Genomic DNA, 26159 nt, shown 5'->3' with positions numbered 1-26159 from the left:
TTTTATGTTTATTAATAATATAGTTTATGAATAATATTATTAATAATATAGTTAATATTTATCAGGACCAGCAATGCAATGGTAATAACTAATTATCTTTTCCTAACACTCTTATGGGGGTAAATATACTATTATTATGCCCGTGGTACACCTGGGGAAAATGAGGGCCACAAAACTATATCTTGCCCAGGGTCACACAACTAGAGCCACAGAGCCAAGGTGTGCACGCAAGCATTTGTCTCCAGGGCCCCTCTCACCTAGGCTCTAGCATTTGTCCCTGAGGCAGAAGGGGAAGAGCAAGGGCTCCGTTGATTGACAGCTCATGAGGAAACTTCACCAAGTTCTCTCACTCACTAAACCAGACAAAGATAGTCTCCTCACTACTGTGAGATGCCTGAAGTAAAGTTATGATTCAAAGAATACACAAAGTACATATATCTGAAGGTATTTAAAAAACACTTTTGTGAAGAAAGAAGTGGAAAAAGCTGTTATTTAGCTAATTCTCCAATGATAGCTCAAAAAGAAGATTAAAACATGCTGGCAAAGTTTCAAGTACTGGTAGGCTTACAGCAAAGTAAACTGAAAGTGTCTGAGTGTTACAGAGCAAGAGGCATCTCAGAGTTCTATTGCATGACTAGTGTAGCAAGGTGCTTAACAATCAGACACACCTGGATTTATCCCAGGCTTGGCGTGTACTACCTATGTCACCTTGAACTTCCCAACCTCCAATAATAACCCTTAAGCTATCATTTATCAAGCACCACCTGTGTACATGAGTTATATCATTTAATATTCATGCTTTCTTTATGAAGCACACATTATCATCACATTTCTCATCTAAGTTTTCACTGCTACCAAGTAGAGGCTGGGATTCTAACCAGGTCTGTAAGATTCTAAAGCCCAAGTGGCTCCATTATCATTCTCTGACATTTTCCTCCTGTAAAATGAAAACACTGGTGCCTATATTCCCCCACACTCGTTTTAAAATAAAACCTTCCTTATAAAGAGCTCCCAAAGAACTCCTAATGGAATATTATTAAACCTTTTGGTTGAATCCAAAATAGTGGCTCATGTAGGAGCTATTCAGGTAATCATATGAAGTCCAGGTTAGAGGAGACCTTAAAAAGGTAATTTTGATTAACTTACGTCTGTACAACAAGTTGTTTCAATCATCATCTAGAAAAGTGAAGGGCATGAGCTAGTCGATAGATTAGGATGCCATATGGATGTTCATCTGTGTGTACGTATTTTCTGTTTCATGCATACCAACGCATGTGCTAGAGTAGAACAGTCTTGGCATCTGGCTATTATTTATATGGCTGCATATGAAGTATACACACTCTAAGTAACAATCACAAAGAAATGTCTACTTTCCTTAATGCAGTTTTTGAAAATGTGACTTTAAAATAGGACTTTGAATAAAACTTACAGACCTAAAATATTTTCCACATGCAACGCACACTTGGTTAGAGTGGAACAGAAATTCTTATCTCGGGGGTAAACAGGTATAGTGGGAGAACTGCATTTAATGTCAGCTTGCCGCCAGCCACATGCTGCAGGCATCTCTTTGAAAATAGGGCTTTCATCAGTTTCTCTTTTATCCTTTTTGTTTCATGATATCTTCAGAAATACTTCCTATTTTTATTGAGATTTTTTCTTGGAAGTACCAGTACTATTTAAATATAATATAATGGGTGCTAAATATTTAACGAGATGTGTAGCATTTGCATTTAATGACAAATATACATCTGTTAAAATGTGTTGTGGAAAGAAGGTAGAGGTATAGTGCTTCAGAATTAAAATAATTATATTTACCTAAAACAAATGTTCATGTAGTTGAGTAGGTAACATTTGCTATTTTGACCATGAATGCATATCTCTTTGATTATTTCCATAGAGCCACAACTTCTGTAATTTCTATTTACCACATCAGCTGAGACTGGAATTTTATTATAATTAATATAAATGTTCTCAATTTTTAATTAATATAAATATTCTCAAATTTTTAAAAGATCTATAGAAATTTTAAAACAATAGTAAATATAATTGATCAGCTTAAAATTGATGGTGCTTGTATGCTAAATTCTGTTAAACATGTTATTGAGATAAATCATTACTTATGAAAACTGTTAAAAATATAGATATTTTAATAATAGATGATAAACATGATAAAGCTACATATCTCCTACTCAACTTATTTAATTTTGAGAGTATATTGTCATGTATGAAACTTTTATTCATCTCATGCCCTTTCTTAACACTTGTGGCATCAAACACTGCACCCTCAAAGGAAAGAATGTTTTGGGGAAAGATAAATATAATAAAAAATTGCTTTACTTAGGGAATAAACAGGTAATAAATGTAAAGTCTTTGCATCAGTTTTTAAGGAAAATATTTCAAATTAGTCCAGGCAAGGCTCAAATGGATTAATATTTATAAACAAATTAACAATTAGTCATTAATCTGTGAAAGGTTTATAAAACATTCTAGCTAAATACACCTCATGGACACTTCTGTGTTCAGTGATCATTGCCTAAGAATTCCATCAGGATGAGTTGAGCAGATTTTCCATGTTTACTAGAGGTCTCCCTTCAGCAACTATTTTTTAAAATATGTTTTTGTTCATTTTTAGAGAGAGAGGGGAGAGGAACAGAGAGATAGAAACATCGATAAGAGAGAAGCATCATTGACTAGCTGCCTTCTACACACCCCCTACTGGGTATCAAGCCTGCAACCTGGGCATGTGCCCTGACCAGGAATCAAACTGGTGACCTCTTGGTTCATAGGTCCACGCTGAATCACAGAGCCACACTGGATGGGCCAACAACTATTTTTTATAGAAGGTTAGTCTTTCAGAAGGTAACACATCTTAGTTAAGCCAATAATTGAAAATGCCTCCCAATAATATTTGCTGTTCCTCTTCTCAAGATCTCAGGCCCACCTGGCCTGGCCTGCTAACAAACACAGACAGTAACTACTGACTTTTCCTCAGCAGAAGGACATCCAATTGTATTTCAAGAAATTTTAATGAATTTTTTCACCCATACTTTCTCTTGGGCCCAGTCTGTCTTTACAACCAATGGCATACATTTGTGCTGGCTGACTCAGTACTGTGGGTAGAAGAAAAACAGACTAACAGCTCACACAGGACTGGGAGTCAAGCTGGATTAGCATTAGGCTCTAACCCGCAAAACGACCAATACTACACTTAATCCCACACCTGAGGTAATTCTTTTCCTTTCCTCTCTCTCCTTCCCTTGTGGCTAAAAGATAAACCACTCATCAACTAACACTTCTAGACTTGAATTGACTGAGCAAAGAGAGCCTTTGAAAGAAACACTGGGTATGTTTAAATAATGAAATACAGTAATGAGCCACTCACTGTACTTCTAGAATAGCAAATGTATAATACTGTCACCATAGGCTGCTACATAACAGAAAACCTAATATTCTAAAATTGGGAGGAACTTCAGAGATCATATAGTGCAAACCCCTCAGTTTACAAATGAAGAAACTAAGGCCAAGAGAAGCTGAGAATCACCAAGTTAGTTAACATACAGATGTAGGAATTCCAAATCTGGATTCAGTATTCCTCTTGGGGTTGGGGGCTGGGGGGGCGAGGGATGGCTGAAACGAGGGAAGAGGTCAAAATGCATAAACCTCCCGCTATAAAGTAGATAAGTCATGGGGATGTAATGTACAGAATGGTGACTTAAGGTAATAATACTGCATTGCATAATTGAAAATTGTTAGGAGTACATCTTAAAAGTCCTCATCACAAGAAAACTATTTTTGTAACTACGTAATTGGTAATAGACATTCACTAGATATATTGTGGTGATCATTTTGTAAGGTATGCTTTACTAAAACTATAAAATGTTAGATGGCAAGTGTTCCTCAGTAAAAAATATATTCAGTGTTTCTGATAACCAAACCATGTAACCAAACCATCAATAACACTCCAGCAACTTATCCATGATTACTATCATGTTTTAACTATTATGTTTAAAAACAAAACTTTAAAAACATTTTTGGGTAGACCCTGAACAATTGGAAATTTAAGAATTTCTGTTAAATATGAAAGTTTGTACCACATGACTGTTCAGGTCTACATCATACAAGGTTGGTACTTATAGGCACAGCATATTGCCTTACAAAGAACATATCTATATTTGGAAAAAGCACATACAAAAGTAGCACATGCTGTGAAAACAACCCTTTAAAGATGATTATGTAGTAAATAGTCATGTAAATTTAATATGAGTTATTGGTTTTAGTCTAAAATTGTATCAAGGGCATATGTTACCACAGGTAAAATCTTCAAGTGCATAATTTATGACATCGCCTCCATGACTACCTGAGAGACCCAGCAGAAATAGACTCTGGGAGGGTGAGTCCACATTTAGCTAAGGTCACAAGGGCAACTGCTTGCCAGATGACACAAAACTCCACATATTTCTAGAATTGATAATAAATCTATCCAAAATGCTTAATTTTAATATGCAGCCATGGAAGGCCTAGTGTTGCTTAGAATTTATACAGAATCATACTAAAAAAAAACACACCCAACAGTACAGACCATGATATGCTTAAACATCAAGGTGGAGAGAGATGAAGTACATCCAGGAGAAAAAATATGAGAGGTGAGACAGAAGTAAAATAGAAAAAAAAAATAAAAAAGAAAGAGATATGGAGGAAGAAATAAAGAGATAAATAGCCAAAAAAAAAAAAGAAGAAAAGAAGTGTAAAGAAAAGAGGTACAGAGAAGTGAAATAAAAAGGAAAAAAAGAATTAAAAATAAGAAGAGAAATAAAATGATGGTGGGGGGGGGGGGGAAGAGAGAAAGGAATAGAGATGTATGACAAATGGAAAGGAAGAGTTCAAGTGATGGGGACCCATTAGTGATAAAAACAGCTGGGACAGAGCAACACTTTGTCTTGAGGCCTGTCTACAATAATGAATACCAAATAAGGAAGAAGTAAAAAAAGAAATATATATATATACACAAATATTCTAACTTACCCCTTAAATACTGCTGTTACCCAAGGTTTTATCTTCTTCCTTGACTTCCTTCTTCTCACTCTACACTTAACTTTGAGTGACCTCATCCAAACCTATGGATTCCACTCCAGGACATGTCGATAACCTTGACTATGGCAACTGGTTATCCTAGTTCACACCAGCCTATCCAGTGGCCTAGTGGGTATGTCCACTTGACTTTATAGGGAGAGTGAACTTTAAAAAGTGTAAAAATGAACTCTCCATTTTCACTCCCCAAATATGTTCTGTTTTCTATATTTCACATTTTGGTCACTACTAATATCTCCACTAAGCTGTCTAAGCCAGTAAACTAGATTCTTTCTGCACTGTTACATCTCCCTCAGCTTCTGCTTCCAGATGGCTACAGAAACTTACCTTCTCTCCGGATTTTTCTAAAGTTGCCCCCTCTTCATTCAACTAGTCTTTCTGACTCTAGTTCTATTCCCCCACACTGTGGTCAACCCTAACATCAGCGTGAGCTTTCTAAGATAAAAATTATATCAAACTACTACCTGCTTAAAGGACAACAGCCTGTTTTAGGACCACCTCCAGCCTCCATAGATGACCAGATAAGACTTTCAAGACCTCATTTTCCAAACCTCTCCATCCTCACCCCCAACCATCTATGACTTTACTCCTACTCTGTAATTATTTTAAAACTATAAAGAAACAAGATCTGAGTATTCCCTGTTTGGGAAAATTTATCCTGTAGTTCCTTTACCATCTCTACTTTTATGTTGATAATTTTTGTATAAGTTGAACATTGTATTATTATTAAATGAGTTTTTGCTTATTTTCACAAAACAGAAGACACTGTATATTTTTCAAGCATCAGAGGTAAGAATTGCTTATTATAGCTGTCTCTGTTTTCTCCTCCCTGAGACCACCCCTGGGCTAGACAGTGCAGTCTCATACCATGCCATGTGCTCTAGTTCTCATCCTTAACCACATCATGCCCTGTGTTTCTGCCAGGCTGTTCTTTGAGAGTTTCTTTCTCCTGGGGTGTTGTGCAGATTAACCCCCGAGCATGGTGCCTGCATATAACATGGGCTCCACACTGTCATCCTCATCTTCGTTATAATGAGAAGGAAGTCTTCTTTCTCGTATCCCCAAGAACATCAAATATGTTAACACATCAATAATAAGTACTAAACATTGCCTGGTGAATAAATGTCTTTAAAGATTCTGCAGAGCTTTACAAACTGACTTGTGGGAAAACACATGATTTTTAGGTTAACTTGGCATGATTAGCTTTGCATATTCATACAAAATAACCATTTATTCTAAATGTTGTCATATAACCTTGAATGCTACATGATGAAAAATGTCAACAATCAGAGTCACAGATGTGTCTTGGTCATCAAAACCAATTCAAGCCCTGACTGATTTGGCTCAGTGGATAGAGCGTCAGCCTGCAGACTGAAAGGTCCCAGGTTCGATTCCAGTCAAGGGCCTGTACCTTGGTTGCGGGCACATCCCCAGTGGGGAGTGTGCAGGAGGCAGCTGATCAATGTTTCTCTCTCATCAATGTTTCTAACTCTCTATCGCTCTCCCTTCCTCTCTGTAAAAAATCAATAAAATATATTTAAAAAAACAAACAAAAACAAAAAACACACAATTCAATAACTGACCATTTTCACACACATGAAGCAATGTGGCAACAATGGCATAGCACCACATCTTTAACAATAGTGAGGAGCTCACCTTTTCTTCATTACCAACACAACTCCAAGAAATATAATAACAAACAGCAAGATGCCAGCAATGACTCCAGCAATTTTAACTGTATGGTCTGTTGGTTCCTCAGGTTCTGGGACAGGTTTTGGAGTAGCAGCTCCTAAAGATGAAAGGAAATGAGAAAGAAAAGAGGGTGAGTAAGAGAGAATAGAGATGTTACATTAATTTTTTTTGGCTGCATGTAACACAGACTTATCAGAGCCTGCAGACAGACAAGCTTTGACTTTTTCAACAGCTTTCAAAATCACTGAAAGGAGTGTAATTGTTCACATTGTTCTTCCATATTTTACTAAATTATAACATGAGCTGGATAGCACACTCATAACTGACCCTTTTATAAGAGACTCTTCTCAAACACAGTTTTTTATATTTTTATTATCTCTATTGGCTCCCTGCTCTTTCTGCCATTTTAAAACTTGCTAACAACACAATTGCTATCCTAAGCCTTTATCCAAATTTGATTTGCTGGAATAGTTCCCTCAATTATTTTTCATAAATGAAGCAGTAATTCTATAACATATTAAACCAAACACCTGGAAAAGTGAGATAAGCTCATTTACCATGCATTTTACCAGCAATTGTTGTTGTGTTTTTAACACAATAGAGATTTTTCCCCTCTGTCTTTGGAAATCTAAATCTAGGTCACATCTGGTAGGCAAAAGACTCCTTCTAAGCAATTTATACAACGTAGGAAGCAGCTGATGATCACACTACTGGCACCCACATTTAATATCTGTTGAAATGAGATAACCAAAGCCTTACAGTGGCGGCTGTCTTAGCTCTCCTGCTTTCTCATTTCCAAAAACACCGTTTGTCCTGTTTATGGTATAATGTGATGGAATGTCACATCAACGTCAGATGAAATATCCATTTCCTCTGCTAAATGAGCTCTGGATGAAAAATATTAGGAAGGTAATGTTCAATTCACTAAACAGAATCCATTTTTTTAAGGGCTTCTACCTTTTTAATCAGAGCAAGATAGTGCTCAGCATCTGAGCCATCACGTCACCCTCACTAGGTTGACAAATCATCCTGAAAGGAGGAAAATTATATGTTCAAATTTCTCACTTTAGAATTTTCTTCTTGTTTCATTTGGTAAAAAATGTAATTAAAAGTGAATGTTGGTACCACCCCTTTCTATCCTTTCATTGGGTTTTCCATTCATGCTTCAACTGGCTCTTGAAAAACTTAACCTTCGTTGTGTCTTGTGCATTCTAGAATGGGTTTATGCTAAGATGAGTCATGTCAGAGAAGTAGGGTGCGTCAAACTATAATTTTTTCATCTGTTTCCATTGGGAACATACTAACAATGTTTCTTTTAAAAGGCATTCACATTAAGATTTTATAGATGATTCTGCAGCCTGAACATAGCTGTGGCCATCAGACTGGAGAAGATAGTCAAGGTCAGGGAGAAACACAAAGTGCACAGAGGCCATGGTCATCTGAGTTTCACTCCGTGTGTACATTCCAATCAGTGACAATCGTACAAGAAGCTGTGCTGTACAATTGACACCTTATTAAATACAAAACCTTCTGGGTAATTCTTAATAGGTCATTTTTATTTCTGACCACTTCCAGAGGATGTTCTGTTATTTTGTTTGAATGAGTATCTCTCAAACTAGTTGTTTAGATAAACCTTGAAACCATTAATGATTTCTCCTTTTATTGTAATTACATCTTAAATATACTACTCCAATATGCCACTGGAACATACAACCAAGTGGTAGATTTGGAGGACATTATTACACTAAATACGTTGCTGGGAACAATTTAAAGATAAAATGTGTATGTTATAGCCCTGGCTGGGTGGCTCAGTTGATTGGAGCATCATCCTGTACAGCAAAAGGTTGCAGGTCCAATCCCTAGTCAGGGCAAATGTGTGTGTGTGTGTGTGTGTGTGTGGGGGGGGGGGGGGTCAACAGATGATGCTTCTTTCTCACATTAATGTTTCTCCTCTCTCTTTCCCTTCTTCTCGCTCTAAAATAAACTAAAAACATACCTTCAGGTGAGAATTAGAAAATGTGTATGTTATAAAAGGATAAATGAAAAATTGAAAAAGCAACCCAGATAAAAATAACATATTTCACATACACAAAACTGAAAAAGGTTCAATGTTTCTAATTTTTATTTTTCTACCCAATTACAAAATCTTAACTTCAAAATAATTAAATAAAATTGGTTTTATTCTTCCAAATGTTGCCATACTGGGACTCATTCCATGCATCTTACAAACCTAGCTATAGATTGAAAGTTCACTAAGTATTTTTGTAATCAAATTATGCCAGTAAATACAACACTTGGGAAAGGAACTTTTTCTTTCTTTTTCTCTCTCTCTCTTTTTTTAAGAAAACCTTAATTTAGCTCAGAAAATCTGAATATAAAAATACATGGCTACAACCCATACATTGTAAACATTCAATAAGAGTTTGTCCTGATAATGGTCATGCATTTGCTTCTGTTAACCAGGCAACTAGTGCGTGTTCCTGTAGCCTTCTGCCTGTGTCCTGTGAGAACTGGTGAATGACTCTACACATCTCCGGGTCAGGAAAAGAGATCGCCCTGCAGCTATTCATTCCCTAAAGGAAGCAGGCAAGCACATTGCTATGCAGCCAGTGTAACCTCAGTATTATCATTCTTTAGCACTTATACTTTTAACTCATTTCACATTGCAGGTCAAGAAAATGAAATGTCCTATCTCTGCAGGACACAGTTGCAGTGTGATTAGGATAGCAATCATACAAAATGGAGGCCAACTCGAGAAAGGCAAGGAGGCTGCCTGTGAGCCACCCACCCTCTGCTTGCAACAGGGCACAGCCACTAGATCACTGTGAGTGCCTGAATGACGGGGTTGAGTCCCATGTCTGGGTTTAGCACTAATCTGGGGAAGCATGAACACAGACACTAGTTGGGATGAAATAAATTACGGCCCTGAGGTGTGTGTCATTAATTCCAGGTTCACCCTAGATACGTGTCATTCCTGTCTTTCTCTGCCTGCCCTGCAGCCCTCCCTGAAATGAGTAACTTCATCTTCTCCTTCCATAGGATGCTCTTCTCTCCACTTTGTTTCTTTGGAAACATGTGTTTGTGAGCTGTCAGTCAGCCTCGGACAGAGGACGATTTAGTGACAGAATGTCATTGCAAATGATAGCTTGTTCCCTGCCCTCCACCCAAATCTCTGAATTTAACAGTATAATTTACAAACTGCTTGGCAAAAGGGTTGTTTTCCTAATATTTCCCCCTCTGTCTTGTTATTTTCTTGCCAGGTTTCTAATGGCATAAACTTTTATTTATTTTTTTTAGGGGGTATATACATTCTAATTTTTCATGGAAAGGCATTTTTCCCCTCTGCTGTGCATTCTGCTTAGAGTTTACTGCACATTTAGATCTTTATAAAAAGAATAAATTCAAGTATATACATTTAACAATAGGCACTATCTAGGCTTAAACATATTCATTAAAATGATGAATAAGCTAAAATATCTCTGAGAGATGGAGGAGGAGGGGCTACTAAACTTATGGTGCATAATCTTCACAGATGCCCACTCTACTGACTCCTAGTGACAGCTCTGGGTCTTTTGTTTTGTTTTGATGACTGAGAAAATTGTAAAAAAAAAAAAAAAAAAAAGTGGTAATCCAGGTAAAAATAATTTGCATTATTTAAGGTTTCAGCTATAATGTCTAATGTAAAAAAAATCTAAAAAACAAAAACAAAAATAAAAAAGAACCCCAAACCCAATTACCCAATGCAATATTTGGTTGGTTTTTAACTTGGCAGAAAACAGCCAGTCTTGGCCCAGTGACCGATGTTAAATGGAATAACAGCAGCATGGCAGGCTGAGAACACAAGGACTCAGCCTCAGCCTCAGGTCTGGGCCCAGTTCGGATTACTGGACTGGCTGCACAAAACTCCCCAGAAGATGTCAGGATGCGAGCCCGGAAGGCCAGGAAGGCATCACTGCGGCCTGGAGCTAGTGACCCTCCGCCACAGCATCGGGACAGGCTGGAGGAAACGGGAAGCTTTCCTAAAGGGAGGGAGAGGAAGGTGAGGAAGCACCTAGGGACAGCTTGGGCGCCAAAACCTCTGCTGAAGGGTGGTCACATTCTTGCAGGGAAAGAGACTCGGATGTACACACATACCCTGTGCGGGATGTGAATGGGTGGTGGGTGCTACAGAGAAACATGCGCAATGGAGTGGGGACTCTGAAGGCGGGCAGGTGCCAATAAGATCTGAGATGGGGGGTTATGGAGAAAGTAACACTTGAGCAGAGACAGGAAAGAGGAACGGGAGTGAGATATGATGAGATTCAGGAAGGAGCACTTTGGCAGTGGGAAGAAAAAGTTCACAGGCACACGATAAGACTGTGAAATACTGAGGTATGCCCGGAGTGGAGGAAGCTGGGGAAAGTGGTGGGGAAATGTCAGAGTGGGGGAACCTCCATAGATCATTATAAAGACTTTGCTTTTTTTGTGCATGATGGGAGCTATGGGAGGATTCTGAGTGGAGTGATGTGATCTGGTTTATGATTTAACAGGATCCCATTGGCATGGTGTTTAGAATAGGCTTTGGGGCGGGGGGGGGGTGGCGACTGTAGAAACAGGAATATCAGGGATGAGGCTATTGATGCTTTGGAATAAGACAGGAGCAGTGGAGGTCAAACTTTTGACCGTGAACTGGTTTAAGTGTGTAGATATAACATCTGGGTTTCTCGCATGAGTAGCTGGAAAGATGCAGTTGCTATTTGCTGAGATGTAGAGAATTAATAGGGGCAGGTAGCTGAGGGAGTCAGGAAATTGGTTTGAGACAAGTTAGTTGTGAAACATTAGACACCCACAGGAGATACAAGTAGGCAGTTGCAAATAGTGGGGAGACATCTAAGTTTAGAATCTAAGTTTAGAGAATACGTTTTGGGGTTGGCAGCAAAAAAGATGGTATTTAAAGCCATGAGACTGCATGAGGACACTTAGGAGGTGAAGAGAGAGAGAGGGAGGGAGGGAGAGGGAGAGAGAAAGGAAAGAGAGGGAGCGGGAGAGGGAGAGACTGAGATTCATGTGGAGGAGCCCTTGAGGAGAATGGAGAATACCTGGGCAGTACTAACCAGCCAGGCTCACTGAAGAAAGGAAAGCAAGGACAGTCAGCGGGCCATGGGAAGGCTACTGCCTCACCCTGGCAAGGAGCCTCCAGTTCTGATCTAAGGGGGCAACTGGAACTGAAAGGACACAAGGGACTTGCACAGGCACCCCACTGGCTGCACACAGGTGAGCTCAGGAGTCAGAGTGCAAAGGACTGGGTGGATGCTGGTGCCATGGAAATACATGGCCAGCTTCCTGCTGGAGAAACGTGTTTCCTTTGGTTCAACGCTTGAACTGAATCCAAGCAACAAAATACTTCATTTCGCTACGTGCAAAAACGCTTCAGTGGCAAAACAAATACCAAATACCACTCCTGGTATATGGGAGGTGAAGGGGACGCTGGGGACCGCAACCATGGAGGGTACTGCTGAAAAGAGAAACTGAGGAGTTCAAGCAAACCTATGAAATGAAACTCAAGAAAAAAGTCGAAAATAAAGTGGAAGCTGTGGCAATACACAAAAATATTGTTACTTCAAGTGTAGCACAAAGAGCACTGTTCCCAACAGATACTGTAAAATCTCAGTTAAGGAAGCCTTACACATTTCGTACTAACATTTTTATGACTTTATAGAGAATTTATTTTAATTAATTCTCGTGTTTTTTTCTTTTTACCCTTTGCAGAGGTAGATTTCTTTTCTTTTTCTTAAAAATAGCAACAACCTGGTCTTCAAGATTATGTGAGACAGTTCCTTCATGTCTTGTGCTCAGAGAGTTTAAATTCTTTGCAGTCTGAGTTTAGGTTTTCAGTTGGACCTTGACGTTACACATAATACAAAACATCTCCACGATTTTTCATTTAAATTATATAGTGTTTTTCTTCCTGGGAATGCAAAGTCAATTACTGCTCTTGGAATAATCTACATTCACACTTTATGTACTGTTTGTAACCTGATTATGCTTTTGAATTTATAACTCTTCCTTCGTCCCTAATTTCCACCGTAGGGCATGCAGAGCGTGTATGACTTACAAATAATAATCAGAATAATAATTTTTCATATAAAACTGAAATACTGGATTGTTTGATATATGCCATCTTAAAAAAATTAATCTACTTTTTTTTATTTTTGTTCTAATTTCATGACAGTCACTGTCTCAGTTATTGATGTGGCCAACACCCAGAGGGGAAGATCATCTATCAAAGCCTTATCACTTACCATCTGGGCACTAAAAGTTTCAAGAGAATTATTAGTGCTGTTACTATTCTGATGAAATAGCTTTATTTTTTTATTTGCATTTCTCAATTCATGGTCAAGTAATAAAATGAAGAAACAATTTGTCAATAATAAGGTATCAACTGTGTTCACCTTTCATATAAAGTGAGTACTCAAGAGAGGCAATGGAAGTAGATGTTTTCCAGGCTGCACCAGTTAAGAGTAGACATTTCTAAAAGTTTGAAACTGAGTTTGAAGGCATTAAAATAAAAACTACTGCCCCTCAAATTTTCTTATAGACTTTGTGGCTTTGGGTTATGGCCTACCTTATGTTTCACTCTTAAAAATCATTCCTGTGGGACAAAGAATCACCACAGCTTCCTGAATAAAGTTGTAGCTGTTTGCAAAACCCCTTGAAGTTTTGTCTACTGCCTGGAATGTGTCATTTACTATCTTATCAAAAAGTACATATACCTAAAAAATTCTCTGCTTGCTAGAATAATCAGTATTTCTGAGGTTCAAAAAATATAGTCTAGCAAAATGCCTGCAGAAGTGTGACGTCTCTCACAGGCCAATAAGCCACATACACACAAGGTGGACCTTAGAAATGTACAAAGGATTCTTGGGGTCTTAGGACTGAATGGGGTCACACAATCTCCCAACTCTGACTTAGTAAACAGGCAATTTTTCCTCAAACAATGAAATTCTTTAATAAATAAGGCTTATATTAACTGTGTCATTCTGTTCAATATATTTTAGAACAAAGACTCTCCAAGGAAAGTGACTTTTAGAATCACTTGGAGAGTTTTTGAAACCTGCAGATGGCTGAGTTTCCCCCTGACTGGATCCAGGGTCTGAGGTAGGACCCAGGAATCTATATATAACACCTTAGGTCATTCTCTACACAACATGAAGAAAAATCCAACTCAAGAATCGTTGTTCCTAAAAATCTGTGAGGGAGGTTTTCCCAGGCCATGAAAAACAGAAAAAATATTTAATTGGTCTGTTGTTTTAAAAACATCTTCTAATATAATACTACACTTTATCAGTTAGCCTATTTCTTTTAATGTACTATTTTAAAATATCCTTTTACACAATAAAGAGGCAAACCTGATGGAATAAAATCCTAGTTTTAGAATTACCCACAACAAGTAGAAACTAGAATATATTTTAAGTGTAAAAGAATTTAAAGCATGCTAATTTGATGTTACTAAATTAGACAGGAAGAAGGCTGACATTTTGGAAGACCTACTTTATATGCCAGGTATCTTACCCAAATTTTATTTAATACTAGAGGCCCATTGCACGAATTCATGCATCAGTGGGGTCCCTCCGCCTGGCCTGCTGGATCGGACCGAAACCTGCTCTCCAACATCCCCCGAGGGGTCCCGGATTGCGAGAAGGCACAGACAGGCCAGACCAAGGTATCCCACCGGTGGACAATCGGGGCTGGGGAGGGATGTGGGAGGTTGGCCAGCCAGGGAGGGACTGCGGGAGGGCTCCAGGGCATGTCTGGCCTATCTCACTCTGTCCTGATTGGCTGGACCCCAGCAGCAAGCTAACTTACTGGTTGGAGCGCCTGCCTCTTGATGGTCAGTGCACGTTATAGTGAGCCATTGCGTGGCCTTAGCATATCATTAGCATATTACACTTTGATTGGTTGAATGGATGATCAGACACTTAGCATATTAGGCTTTTATTTTACAAGATTACACCATAAGGTATAATTACTACCATTTTACAAGTGAGGAAACCAAGGCAGCAGAAGCAGTCAGGATAGCTTGCCCTAAGTCAATGAGAAGGAAAGTGAGGGGGCTACACTCTAGATCTAAGTAAGTCTATGAAGTCCACTCTTGTTTGTCTGCATCGCAACTTTCTCCAGTAATACGGTAAACTCAGGTGATTACTGCTAACACTTTGGAAGAAAAGACTCATGTTCAAAATCATCTTGATCCTCTGTAAAGAGGCGAGCCTAACACACACACGCAAAAACAAACCAAACAACCAAACAAAAACGCAGAACAATGCAATAAGAAAATTAAAATCCTGAAAGAAAAGTAAGATAAACATATGAGGACGAAGGACTTTCTGGGCCTAACTGCGGAGAAAAAAGGGCTGGCAATGCAGTCAATGTGATTCTGAAATGTCCGAGAGGAATGGCATGCACATAATAATCCTTCCAGGGTACAAAAGGCTGTTCCGAATAGAAACGCTGAAAAGGAATCAAAGAAAAAAATACGGGTGATCCACAGGGCAGAAAAAAAGGACTATGAATAAAGAAAAAAGGAATTGAGGTCACTTATCTAACCAAGGAAAAGACCAGCAGGTGCCATGACACTGTCTTCCTGGAGCTTTTCACGAGCGCAGACTATTTCTCGTCCACCTTTGACTTCTTGAGATTAACACAATGTCTTTGCCATAGTGGTCACTCTGTAAATCTTTCTTGAATGAATGTCTTCAGATATGCAGGAGGCATTTGTAAAGAGAACAATGATCATGTGTGACCTGTGTATGAATGTGGCATATTTTTTAACATACACACACAGGCTTGAACGAGCAGGAGTTCAAATTCTTACAGAGAAACACTGCACCTTTTCCCTCTCTGTGTCCTTAGTGCTTAGAATATACTAGATACACAATAAAAGTCAGAACAAGTAAATACATTTTGGTTATACATAAAGGACACTTTGACCCTCAGCACATAAAAATGAAACCTATTAAAAGGGGGTTCTCTCAGTCTCTCTTTGGGTTGAAGAGTAGTCACAGGATATTAGAGAGGTCAGTTATCACCACCCCACCCTGCCCAATCTCAAAAAAGTCAAAGAACACTATTTTTTCTTCATCCCTTCTCCATTCCCACTGCCATGGACATGTTTACTTCTCTTCTGGACTTTTGTACTTGACTCCCAAGTAGATATCACATCCAGTCTTTTACATACTGAAGCCCCACTGATCTACTTAAAGAACAACTCTAATCGGGTCACTCATTTCAGAAACAAAAAAACCAAGTGTTTTCTAATGCTTATTTTAAAAGGCAATCAAGGTCTTCCAGGAGCTGGTTCCCTCCCGCTTCCCTGACTTTATAATTGTCCTCTTTCTACTTTCCTTCATCCACCCATGTTCCAACCAAATGGAAATGTTCTGTTTTCGTCATACAGCCAACATGTCCTCTTCCCGCTGCTTCTGCATGGAAGCACTCCCCTCCTCACTTTCTGTAGGTTTAAATACCACTTGCCTTCAAAGGGCACTTAGCCCAAATGCTGTTGTAGAAAGTATTCTCTTTCCTACTGGACTTCAATAGGAAGTTTCACCCCTCTTGCATAGAGCTTCCTATTGTCAGCCTTGTGTGCAGTTATTGTAGTAAGTCCCTTGTGCCACATACTCTAACATAAACCCTTTGGGACAAAGTTGCTTTTACTCTTTGATCCTCACAGACCTTGCTGAGCATCTTATTAGGTGGCCACAGTACATGCAAAAGCATGTTTGCTGAATCAAAGATTTCTCACAATAAATCTCATTTAAATGTTTCTGTCTTTTTCATTTGCATGGTTATGGTTTTCATAGCCTACTTATCCATTTCCATTTATGTTAAAGTTCTCAGACATAGGACAATGGATATAAGTGGAAAGAAAAAGGAAGAAAAGGTAGACGTGGAAAGTAAAGACAACAGATTGCATTTTGTGGTCTTTCCCTCACTAATCCCCAGTATTTGGTGAGAGGTTATTAAAAAGAGAGGCATCTGCCTGACCGGTTTGACTCAGTGGATGGCGCGTCGGCCTGTGGACTGAAGGGTCCTGGGTTCGATTCCGGTCAAGGGCATGTACCTTGGTTGTGGACACATCTCCAGTGGGGAGTATGCAGGAGGCAGCTGATCGATGTTTCTCTCTCATCGATGTTTCTAACTCTCTATCCCTCTCCCTTCCTCTCTGTAAAAAATCAATAAAATGTATTTTAAAAAAAAAGAAGAGAGGCATCTGCAGCCATTTTTGAATCACCTCACATGGGCATCCAGGCAATATGCTGAGGAAGAAGGAAAATGTCTGCACACTGGCTCCCCTGAACATGCCAAGAGTGCGCACAGAGGACGGGTTTCTCTCAGGACATTGGTGACAGATAAAAGTCTTTACCAATAAATTTACTGACCAAAGTTTCATCAATGTAAAAATGAGATTAATAGAAAGAAAGAACATGAAAATAAATGCCAGTGGCAAAATGTTATATTTCTACCACCAAAGCAGTGGAATACATATCTATCAATGATGAGAAAGTTAACTGGGTACATATCAGAGAGAGACATGAAATGAGTATCCATCAAGAATAAAGTGTTATGAACTCAATACTTGTAATGATTAAGTGGCTATGGACCATTTTTCATGATCACATCTGGAATTTGTTTTAGAAGTCTTCAAACTAGCTCAAGTTTTTGCTGCAGAGTAATTACAATGGTCTGGGGCTGTTTAAAAAAAAAGAGAAACTTTTAATAAGGTGATGCTAATATGATTCGAGCTTTTTAGAAAAATTTCAATTAATAAAATGATTATACAATCATTTTATACATTTACAGGACTCTGCTTTGAAATCATTTTCTAACTTCTTAATTACTTATGAAATAAGGTAGAAATCTGAAAATTCCCTTTATTAGGCCCCTAACTGGCTAAAAGACATGTAACTCACTCTGATGTGATCTTTACCCATGTGCATGTACATAAATATACACCATTTGGTAAAGAAAGTATTTAAAGACATAGGAGAAGAACTTGCCAAGTTGGTTAATATCTTGAGTAAATAAGAAAGCACCGAGGCAAATTCCCAGACAAAAACTGATCTGCCAGAAAGTATTTTGACTAAGAGAGCTCCAACTTGAAGAATTAACTGTTATAATTAATAATAAACCAGAATTAATAATTGCATCATTAGCAATACCAATAAGTAAGTTATACATATTAAACTGAACATCAATTACATCGCTGAGTGATATATTGCTTGGATGTTCAGCAGAGCAAATGGGAACGCTCATCAGAGATACTGATAGATGTGCTGAGCAGATGCCATTTATTAGGCCCAAGGCAGGTGCCGGGCTCATTTTCAAAGACTGTTTCTCAGGGATAGTTTTTCACTCTTCCAAATGAAAACAACATGTTGAAGAAATTGTAATGCTTCTCATTCCCTTACACACCACTATATTTTCCAACTTCATACCCAGAGCCTGAAAACATTATTTAATGAGATCATCTATAATCCTTCTGAATAGAGTTCTGTTACAGTGCATACTCCTAGGTTCTCTTGAGAACTGATGTTACTGAGGGACAAACACAAAGGATGGTGTCCACATTTAAGCCAAGGACAGTGAGAACAAAGGAACCCAGAATGGCAAGGATGATAAAGGGAGCCAGGTGTTTTGTTCCCTGTGCTGGGCTACAGAAAGCACGGAATAGTTTATACACTGCTTCCGGCTATTCCTGCTTCAAAAAAGTAGTTGTTTTTGAAAATGCAGTAACTTTTTTCATCATTATCATCATCACCATCTCTGCCAGCAGCGAGATCATAGCCTGGGTCAGGCTGCTGCTGCTTATATCCCAAAGACTGGCAAATGGAAAATATTTGCCCGTGGGGGACTCATTGCAGATTTTGATGTATGAGAGAATAATAATATTCCTCTCATGCTCTGGTGCTCCTGGAGACCATGCCATCCACATTGTGTTCATGTAAATAACACCCTACGCAGCATTAAGAAATCCATTCATTTTCCCAGAAGTTCAATATTGCACCTCTCTGAAGGCCTGTGAAATTCAAAAACTTGGGAATGGTGGTGGTCCAGTATAATATCCTAGTTCTCTTAAAAGCCTTAAAATAGTCCTTGATTAGAATAACAACTACAAAGCTACAGAAAAAGTTATCAGCAACTGCCATTTCCAAATTCTGCCTTTAGCCTGGGCCAGGTTTGTGTGAGGTCTTTTATATGCGTGTATTATCGTAGTCATTCTCTCACTGCCCACCATGAAATTAAAAAATAGTATTCTCCCTGTTTTCCATATATGGAAGCTGAAATTGAGAGTTTAGGAGATTTCCCCAAGAGCTGACTTGAACTTACTACCTTCTATCTAAAGTAAATGCTTTCTAAATTATGTACACTGGGATGCAGAGTCCATGAAAACCACCCTATCAAAATTTGGTGCAGAGAATCCTTAAGCCCAGATTCCTCGCTGACATATTTGAAAACTGCCCTAGGAAGTGTGCCATGTGGTTTAGAAAACGCTCTGCAGTCTAAACCTCACTGTCCCTATGCACTGGTCAATGGCCCCCCAAAGTGCAGAAGAGAGGCCAGTACCAGCACGAATCTGAGGTTTATCCCCAGTGGCCTACAGTTACATTGAAATTTCATTGAAGTCTTTTGTTTCAGCTTTGAACATAAAGCATGCAAATGTTGCATTTTACTCCATGATTTATTGATTTTTAAAAATAAAAATAATGTTTTAAATCATTTTCATCAAGGAGAGAGAAACTCCCTCTTGAAGGCCTGGATTTGTCTGCCAAATACTAGTATAAGGAAAGGGAAAGCGACTAGAGAAGAGCTACAGTTCCACAAAGGAGAGCCACCTCCCCTTGTCCTTAGGACAACCCTCCCAGAGAGGGGGGAGGGGATCACTTGCTTGAGAATATATGGTAGCTGAGCTGGAAAAGCCATGGTTTGTGAACAAATCAGACATTAAAAGCTAAATCCCAGATCCTCTCACATTAAAAACAATGATAATTCTACAAGTAGTATGTATGTCAGGCAGGCAAGGGGGTGGGGAGGACAAAGGTGTATGTAATTTGAACATGCTAGAAATTTATGAGCCAATATTTAAAAAAATCGTTGGGCCTCCCTCTCAGTACACTGAAGACATTGGTGAACATGTCTGGACACTGATAGTGTCAAAAGGGCAAATAAAATGAGGTATTTCTGTTGAAAAGATGGTGTTTTTTTTTTCTCTCCTTCAATTTGCAGGTCCTGGCTTTCCCTTAATTCTTTTACAAGGCCAGAAAGTATTTAAGAGGAGAATTCTTTGTTCAAAAGGGAGTTTTGTTTATTCTAGGTCTATCCTTGATATTTTCTTGATTTGCTGCCTTTTCAACATCCGGCTGAGTTAAGATAATGAAGGAAATTCTGACTTCCTTTCCATTCTGATTAAATATATTTGATCACACCCATAAATACTTTTTAAAAAATCTCATAAATACTAAGTAGTTTATAGTATTTATTTATTTATTTATTTTTTTAAAATATATTTTTTATTGATTTTTTACAGAGAGGAAGGGAGAGAGATAGAGAGTTAGAAATATCGAGGAGAGAGAAACATCAATCAGCTGCCTCCTGCACATCTCCCACTGGGGATGTGCCCGCAACCCAGGTACATGCCCTTGACCGGAATCGAACCTGGGACTCCTCAGTCCGCAGGCCGACGCTCTATCCACTGAGCCAAACCGGTTTTGGCAGTTTATAGTATTTAAAAATACTTATTTACAAGAGAGACTAGTCCAAAGTCAACCAAACAAATATCATACAGTAGTACAACATGGCCTTTTGCCAACAAATTCACCTTTTATCCTAAATTGTAGTAACAGTTTTCTAAAGCAAGGGATGAAAATCAAATGATCATAGTTGGCATCTACCAACAGTAGGGTGGAGTTTCATGCTAGCCACTGGGGTAAAGATAAAGACTTAGTGAAATGCTATTGTCACTCAGTTTAGATAAATGTCTTTAAAATATTCATGACTTTTCCATGCTTATTAATATAAAAAATAAATTAACTTAATTTATTATAAGATTGAAATATATTTCCTTATAGAAAAGTTAAGAATAATTAAACTCATTAAAATTAATTGTTTCATGCAAAAACTTAAACTATGTTTTGAAACTATAGATACTTTCTTTTCCCAATATTTGCATCTTTTACTGAAATCTTGGTTTTGAGCTCAACTATTTAGTCTCAGCATTCTTCTTAAATATGCACAAGGCACCAGATTGCTAACAAAATTAAGAGGTAGATTTCCCAAAGTACAGAATTTCAATTTATCCTCTACAAGCCAGAAAGCTCTATGCCTTAAGCAAACAGAAGACTGTTAAATATATTGTTTTACTTTCCGTTCTTCTTGCTGATAGAAAGAGAAAACACAAAATAATATTGAAAAATTAAATTGCTGTCTTACACTGAAAAGCTTTTACATAGAAATCCTAAAGTATATGCAGTGACAACGGAAAACAAAACTACTTGGTGCGGTATACATCTTTTAAAAGATATTATTTCTGAAAGCAAAATCTTGACATTTGACTCAGCATTTCCTTCCACAAAATGACAAGGAAAAGGGGACAGAATCTCCCATGACACTCCTGTATCCTCTTACCATTTTCTTGTAACTATACTGTTTTATAGATGAAACTGCCATAGCAGAATGACAAATATAACACATAAAAGAACAAAAAAGGGCAATAAATCACCAGTGACACTACAGCCCATTAAAATGCATTCAGCTGCTGTTGCAGGAAGAATAAAAAATTCCCCTCACTTTACATTCTTTCTAGCTGAAAAGGAAATTTTAGAATCTTCAAGCAATCCTTATAAGAAATTCCAACCAAATTCTCCTCACACTAACTTTCAATATCGGCCTCCAAGGCCAAAATATACAGCATTGATACCATGCTCACTGTTTAATAAGAAATGCCCAAGATGGGGCACATGAACTGTTAATTCTCCATGTATATATAACACTGCATTTGATAAAAAGCAGTTGGAAATGGTAGTTCTAATTCAGCCACTATTTCCAATAAACTGATTATCAACTTAAATAAAGAGTTTGGCTATTATTACTTATAAAAAAATCTAAAAGAGAAACTTTCTTTCCTTAATTTTTACCTAAAGTTCTCTCAAAAAGCCACATGAAAGCTTCTGACACTGAAAATGACTCTGGTATCATATAGATATGCAATTTTAGAGTACAAATAAATTTATGTTAACTTACTTCATTACACACTTAGGAAAAATGGTTTAAGATACTGGTCAATTTGTTAAAGTGAAATATATATTGAACTGTTTATGTTGGTTTTAACAAAGATGATAAATATAAGTTCCTTGAGGCAAAGAGCACAAGTTACACTTGTTTGAATTCTCATCTCTTAACACAGCTAATATATCTATATCTATATCTATATCTATATCTATATCTATATCATCTATATCTATATCTATATCTATATCTATATCTATATCATCTATATCTATATCTATATCTATATCTATATCTATATCTATATCTATATCTATATCTATATCTGTATCTATATCATCTATATAAAAGCCCAGCGACCAGAATGACCAGAACTACCGGTGGCTATGGCATGCACTGAGGCAGCCAACTGGCCTGATCTGGGCCCTGATTGCCGACCCACCCCAGGCTGGCCTGGCCTCCTATTGGCCCCCAATATCCCAATTGAGGGTGGGGCTGGCCAACCAACCACCTGCAGCTCCCCCCAAGCCAGCCCCAATCCCAATCACCCCCCAACACCCCGATTAGGGGCAGGGCTGGCTGGCCAACCGCCTGCGGCCCTTCCTCTCTCCACAAGCCTGGCTGAATGTGCCTCCATTGGGGTGGGCCAGCCATACCCCACCCATGCATGAATTCATGCACCGGGCCTCTAGTCTATAATAATAAAAGAATAATATGATAATTAGACCAGACAATCAAACAACCTTCTGGACGTCTTTTTGGACGAAGCCGGGGCTGTGAGGGCCAAGGCAGCTGCTGTGGCTGTGAGGGCTGAGCCAGTTGCTGTGGCTGTGAGGGCTGAGCCCCTTACACGAATTTTGTGCATTGGGCCTCTAATATATATATTAAAGCCCAGCGACCTGAATGGTGGAATGACCAGAACGACCAGAACAACTGGTGGCTATGACGTGCTGACGTGCACTGTGGTAGCCAACCGGCCTGATCCGGGCCTTGATCAGATCCCCCCCCACCCCCCGCCCCTGCCCCAGCTGGCCTGCCCTCTGATCGGCCCCCAACACCTTTGCAGTGAGCCTTTTTGTGAGTCAAATTAATAAATGCCCACTGATTTGATTATTGAGTCAACATTCAGGTTGAGTCACCTACTGACTCAGTAAACTTGGCCAAAGGAAGTTGGGGGGAGAATGAAGGGGCTGGGAAGGAGGAAGGGGCAGGAGAAGGAGGAGGTAAACTACACAGCAGCTCAAAGACAGGAGCCCTAAACATCTAAGTGACGTTACCACGCCCAAATCAAAAGTGCATGAATGAAGTCAAGGAGTGACGGGAAAACCCAGGTTCAGACTCAGGAAGTAGAAGTCAAATTAAGACACTCACACCAACCACAGAGGAAGCTGCCTTCCCCCAGGCCGGCCCCACCCCAATTGGCCCCCAACACTGCAATCCGGGGCAGGGCTGACCAGCCAACCTCCTGTGGTCCCACACCCCTGCTGGCCTGGCCTGATGGGCCCCCATTGGGGTGGGCTGGCCAGACCGCACCTATGCATGAATTTGAGCACCGGGCCTCTAGTTGCATATAAAGGTCTTCAAGGACATGAAGAGTTCTTTACACACAGGATGATTGAGTGAATCCTTCCCTCCTATAGTAGGGACCAGGAATACTCTTGGAGCAGTACAGAGCAGAGCTCTCTACAGCTAAGCATTTCAAAGATTGAAAGGTTGTAACTTGTATTTCTATCAGAGCTGAACTGTATGCACTTCCTGAAAGTGTCTGATGGGAGGCTGGCCATCAGAGGTCTAAGTGAGACTGGGCACTGCACACCTCCTGGAGTCCCAATCTCCCTAAGGCAGACACAGTTGGGAGCTCCTGTAGGTTGTTTTAAAAAAGTGGTATGGAAATTAGTCCATACCGTAAAGGCAATTTCATCTTTTTACAAATGACTTCATTCCACTGGAAATTTATAGCTGGCCTCTAAATGCCTTTTAAGTGCCAAGGGCTGAGTGGCAGATTGTGAAAAGTATAAGGATATGTAAAATATGGCCCTGTAGTAGGTAGGAGATAAAAATACTTCTACACACATTTCATAGTTGACTCAATTAACAATCTCTAACACAACACTTTATGAGTCTAATCACTGAACGATTGAAAGGGCAAATATAACTGCCTGCAGCTAAAGGTGGTCAGATTTTATCTCAGCACCCATATATTCAAACAATATGCCTGAGTATTATTGTTTATGCTCTTTGTCAGTTCTGATTCATATGCATACCATGGTAAATAGCTCTCAAAATAAAGGAAGTGGATATCTCAGGCAAGAAGTTGAATGAAGCCATTCTATCTCTAAGGTACTCAGGGTCCTTTGATAGGTTTGAACCTGTCCTTTAAATTCCCTATCAAGTGCTCTTCCATGCAGACTGCATACTATACATAACCCAGGGCCAGTACTTCAACTGTATTGATTTCCTGGCATTTAGCTCTTCTATTCTTGTCTACTCCCTCTATTTGTGTTTTTCTAGGCTGGGACGATCCTCCATGTCTTTGCTTTACTTCTGTCTTTTGGCCTCTTTGAGTTCCCCTCCAATGTTTCTAGTGTGGCTGGAGTACATAGTACACGCTTGAACCTGTCTGCCCTCTTGAAAACACCTCAGCTGCTACCCACTGCCCCTGGGATCACGGCCAATGTCCATAACGTCAGCCTCTTTCTGCCTGCACACCCTGACTGCTCCCGTACCTGCTTCCAGCCACAATGGCAGGCCTCTGTGCGGTTGTTTATTCTTGGGCGTGCTATGTCCCACCACAGGACCTCTGCACTTGCTATTCCTGCCACTGACTGAGCTCAAGTTCAATGAACAATCCCACCATCTTCAAACTGTAACCAGTTGTCTGAGCAATTCACTGAGGCTAAGGTCTGATTTCAGTTACACCTTCAACTTACAAATAAAGAGCCTGAGGTCCACAGAAGGACAAATGCCACCTATCTGCATTTAGCCCTGTAACAGCTTCTCATGGAGTGCCAAGCATCCACTGGCTGGCTCTGAGAGGTGAAGGAAGAGCAGTGGACAGACAGAGTCTGGGAATGGGCACAGATAAAGTTGGTGTGAGTGGGGAGTTCACTCTGTGAAATAATTAAAATAAAACTAAATCTCATGATAGTGATACAAGCCACAAAATACCTAAGAATAAACTTCATAAGAAAGATCATCCACTGTTCACCTTTCAGTAAATACTTTTGAATTCCCACTGGTGCGTAAGGGGATACCTTGGGAGCAAGACAGACAAAGCCCTGCTCTGACCACATTTTAGGAGGGAGACCTAGCTTAATAAGGGGGGGCCTCAAAAAGTGGCAGAGTGATGGGCTAGGCATGGCCAGGGAGCTGGCAGGGCCATGCACTTCAGGTACTGCGGTCTAGGTAGGCCTCTCTGAGAACATGACCTTTGTGCCTAATCCTGCCTGCTGAGGCAGAGCTGGTGATATGAAGTCTGGGGGAAGGACGTTGTGGTCAGAGGTAAAAGGATGGGCAAACATCTGGCACAAGATCCAACTTGGTGCTTTGGAGAAAAAATAAGCAGCTCAGCAGTGAGTGAGAGAGTGATATGAGCTGAGGACTGAGTGCGAGGCCAGGCGTGGAGCAGGCCCTTCATGCTGTGACTGGGAGTCTGGAATTTATTCTAGGTGCACTAGGAAGCTACTTGGGGGCTTTACGAAGAGCAGTGATGGAACCAGACTTCAGTTTCAGGAATGCTGGCCCAGCTGCTCTTGGGCAAATGAATGAACAGGGAGCAATCAGAGTAAGTCAGAGAGCATTAAAGTGCTTCTGCAGTGGTCGAGGCTGGGCCACCGTCTTGGTGCCTGGATATGTCAGCACAGCAGATGAAGAGTCCTGCCCTCAGGAGACCAATTCCAGGAGGGGGAGAAAGGCAGTAGCAAACATAACAAGTAAGCGCAGAGGGTGACAGTGCTATCAAATAGGAGAGAGTAGCAGCGTAAGGGGACAGACTGTGTGGAAGGGGTGGGGAGGTGTCATGGAAGGCTGTGCTGGTAAGAAGGGTGAGTTCTCAAGGCAGACTGCAGTGAGAAGGTAGATTTGAGCAAACACTATAGGAGGTGAGGGAGCCAGCT

At 39.6% G+C, this 26159-nt stretch overlaps 1 protein-coding gene across 1 annotated transcript in view; it reads right to left on the bottom strand.

The window, feature by feature from the left end:
- Positions 1 to 26159, bottom strand: part of PTPRM (protein tyrosine phosphatase receptor type M) — a 482851-nt gene that overhangs the window by 190325 nt on the left and 266367 nt on the right. The window contains exon 14 of the mRNA XM_081097861.1: positions 6745 to 6877. Coding sequence (XP_080953987.1) covers positions 6745 to 6877 — 133 coding nt within the window. The remainder of the gene's footprint in view (positions 1 to 6744; positions 6878 to 26159) is intronic.

This window comes from Myotis nattereri (genome assembly GCF_964212035.1).
Source record: "Myotis nattereri genome assembly, chromosome: 8".
Classification (NCBI taxonomy): Eukaryota; Metazoa; Chordata; class Mammalia; order Chiroptera; family Vespertilionidae; genus Myotis; species Myotis nattereri.
The sequence above is the reverse complement of the archived record's forward strand: the minus strand, read 5'-3'. Positions and strand labels throughout refer to the sequence as shown.